Below are 3,770 nucleotides of genomic sequence, written 5' to 3' on the forward strand. Positions count from 1 at the left end.
CACAATTTTGCCTAAGAACACAGCCATGAATAAAGAATGGTACCAACACATCCTCCGAGAGCAACTGTCTCCCAACCATTCAGGAACAGTTTGGTGATGAACAATGCCTTTTCCAGCATGATGGAGCACCTTGCCATAAGACAAAAGTGATAACTAAGTGTCTCGGAACAAAACATTGATATTTTGGTCCATGGCCAGTGAAACTCCCCAGACCTTATTCCCATTGAGAACTTGTGGTCAATCCTCAAGAGGCGGTGGACAAACAAACCCACAAATTCTGACAAACTCCAAGCATTGATTATGCAAGAATGGGATGCATCAGTCAGGATGTGGCCCAGAAGTTATTGACAGCATGCCAGGACGGATTGCAGAGGTCTTGAAAAAGAAGGGTCAACACTGCAAATATTGACTCTTTGCATCAACTTCATGTAATTGTCAATAAAAGCCTTTGACCACGTATGAAAATGCTGTTATTATACTTCAGAATTCCGTAGTAACATCTGTCAAAAATATCTAAAGACACTGAAGCAGCAAACTTGTGAAAATTAATATTTGTGTCATTCTCAAACTTTTGGCCACGACTGTAGATGTAACAGGTTCCTGTGTTATCGTTCAATGACAGAGCTGTTTTAAAGTTTTGATTAGGCTATTGTGATGCATCTCTTTCTTGTCTTTTTCCATGTGTGTGCATCTCAGTTCACTCTCCCTCAGTCTGAGGCTATGAGAGGGAGAGAGGAGTCCCAGGCCACACCATCATGCTACTTCTGAGAAGCAGGGATGACATTTTGGCTGCCAATACTCAAGGTAGGACACACCGATGACCTTTTTTAGACAGCAACTACAGCAACTACCCACACAACCCATCTCATCCTGTGTGTGTGTGTTAGTCACACACTGTAGTTTACACACTGGGATAACTGTATGTATGAGAGTTTGTCTTGTGTTGATATTCCTCTGCTCGTATGTGGAAATGAGTCAACAACATCTCAAATTCTACAACATCTCCAAGTTTACACATTTTGGTGTCCATAAAACTGTAATCTCCAGCATAAACATATCAATGTGGAAGATGGTTTTGTGGTGGTAGTGGTGCAGGGTGAGACCCGCAGGCCTTGTGGTGGTAGTGGTGCAGGGTGAGACCCGCAGGCCTTGTGGTGGTAGTGGTGCAGGTGAGACCCGCAGGCCTTGTGGTGGTAGTGGCAGGGTGAGACCCGCAGGCCTTGTGGTGGTAGTGGGTGCAGGGTGAGACCCGCAGGCCTTGTGGTGGTAGTGGTGGCAGGGTGAGACCCGCAGCCTTGTGGTGGTAGTGGTGCAGGGTGAGCCCGCAGGCCTTGTGGTGGTAGTGGTGCAGGTGAGACCCGCAGGCCTTGTGGTGGTAGTGGTGCAGGTGAGGCCGCAGGCCTTGTGGTGGTAGTGGTGCAGGGTGAGACCCGCAGGCCTTGTGGTGTAGTGGTGCAGGGTGAGACCCGCAGGCCTTGTGGTGGTAGTGGTGCAGGGGAGACCCGCAGGCCTTGTGGTGGAGTGGTGCAGGGTGAGACCCGCAGGCCTTGTGGTGGTAGTGGTGCAGGGTGAGACCCGCAGGCCTTGTGGTGGTAGTGGTCAGGGTGAACCCGCAGGCCTTGTGGTGTAGTGGTGCAGGGTGAGACCCGCAGGCCTTGTGGTGGTAGTGGTGCAGGGTGAGAGGGTGAGACCGCAGGCCTTGTGGTGGTAGTGGTGCAGGGTGAGACCCGCAGGCCTTGTGGTGGTAGTGGTGCAGGGTGAGACCCGCAGGCCTTGTGGTGGAAAGGGGCACAGGATTTTAGCGTGGTGCGCTTTTTGATCGATGGACTGCGTCAGTCTGTGATCTTTACTTGGTTATTCAACCTGACCCAGCCGCTATTGACTACTAGCTTAATTTGCATGGCTCTACGGATATTGATCAAGCAATTAAAGGATTTGTTGAATGAGATTTTGTGGCAAAAGGGTGTGCCCATTTGTGAGTGCTTGTTTGTGTGTAGATTGAGTTCAGATTTTGTATGTAGGCCTATGTGTGTCTGTGTTTTGTTATGTGTGATAAGATGAAGAAGACATTTGTTATTCCCTGAAGTCCGACTGAGATTGGGCTCGCTACGTATATGAATACAGAAACAGTAAATAATGGCCCATAAACATCTATTATCAACCGGAGCCATTATCATATTTTTCATATTTCCCCCTTTGCAATGCGTTCAGCTCATCTCTCTCTCAATACTCATTCCCTCATATGCGTCCTCTGACTCTCACTATCATTTTGACTTTGAACGTACGCTCTCCCCCTTTTCCATCCTCCTATCGTCTTTTTCTCCGTGCACTGTTAATCGGGCGTGACTTTTAAGAGACTGAGCCACTGTACGGAGTGTGAGACTGAGAAACTAAATTATTCTCTTATGGGCTCTAGATGTGAGCACACTACAAATGCTATTACGCTATTACTACTATAACTGAAAAGCACCACCCTTACAACGGCCTTCTTTACTGTTCATGGAACACTCTACTGTGTTACTAACGGCTGATGTTGCATTATTAGACCTAGCATTGATATAGAACATAACCAAATCAGCAATATTTTTGAATACTATTATCCATTTCACTACTCCGTTTCAACTCCACTGACTTTTACATTGAGTGTGTTTAAGCCTTTTTAATAGCAATATTTTTCTACATGAGGCTATTAGGCACAAATTCAATCATTTTTTTTTCTCTCTAATCTTTTATGAAGTTTAGGAACTAAACAGGACATTTTAGAATAATGGTTTGAATAAGGATATTGGTCTAACAGAATTCTAGTTCCTAGATCTGTTTTAGGTCTTATCTATAGCTTATGTATACCTATTACAAATGGGATTTCTTCTCTTTGTTGTATTACTGTAGCCTTTATCATTGCCATGCACAGTTATGTTTCAATGCTTTGTGGCTTGGCTCTTGTGTTAGTCATTTTTATTTTGACTGATGGAGAGAACGGTCCCGAAGCAGATGGAGAGCAAGGTAATAGATTGCTATTTGAACTGGTATAAAGGAAATCTTTTAAAATTGTGTTTTTTGTTTTACTAAGTCATCAAAGCAGTTTAAAAATAGACTCTCGAGCAGCACATACAAGCATGGATCCCAACACATGTCAGAGGTAGACATGTAGTGGCATATAGAATACAGCTACAACCTTAGTCTGAAATATTCTAAAATAAGCACACTCTGCCCTCCCCCTCACCATAAAACCTAATTAAAAGATTAAAGGATGAGTAAGACTTACTACACATGGAGTTATATATCTTGTCAATATCTTGACACCTGCTCCAGTGTTTTATACTGCTTTACCCTCTTTGCTGAAGAGAGAGAGAATGTTTCTTTCAACTTATCCATAAAAGGAGGCAAAATTGACATCCTGAAAGTTAGTTAGCATAAAGGAGGAGGGAAGGATAGTGAAGAGACTAAGACTATTCTTCAAGTTTCTGTAGTTGTACGTATGTGTAACGGGTGTCGTCGTCGGATGAGGAATAATCGGACCAAAGCGCAGCGTGGTAAGTGTTCATGCTTTATTTTAAACTGAACACTATAACAAAATAACAAAGAGAATGAACGAAACCGAAACAGTCCTGTCAGGTGCAGAAACACAAAACAGAAAATAACATACATACAAATCACAGGTGCGAAAATGCTACGTAAGTATGGTTCCCAATCAGAGACAACGATAGACAGCTGTCCCTGATTGAGAACCACACCCGGCCAAAACAAAGAAATACAAAACATAGAAAAAT

At 44.0% G+C, this 3,770-nt stretch overlaps 1 protein-coding gene across 1 annotated transcript in view; it reads left to right on the top strand.

The window, feature by feature from the left end:
• Window positions 1-708: 708 nt before the first annotated feature.
• LOC139022654 (glutamate receptor ionotropic, NMDA 2B-like) overlaps window positions 709-3,770 on the top strand; it is a 30,501-nt gene continuing 27,439 nt past the window's right edge. Inside the window, exon 1 of the mRNA XM_070433678.1 lies at window positions 709-804. Coding sequence (XP_070289779.1) covers window positions 778-804 — 27 coding nt within the window. The 5' untranslated portion in view covers window positions 709-777. The remainder of the gene's footprint in view (window positions 805-3,770) is intronic.

The sequence above is a fragment of the Salvelinus sp. IW2-2015 genome, linkage group LG20 (genome assembly GCF_002910315.2).
Source record: "Salvelinus sp. IW2-2015 linkage group LG20, ASM291031v2, whole genome shotgun sequence".
Lineage (NCBI taxonomy): Eukaryota > Metazoa > Chordata > Actinopteri > Salmoniformes > Salmonidae > Salvelinus > Salvelinus sp. IW2-2015.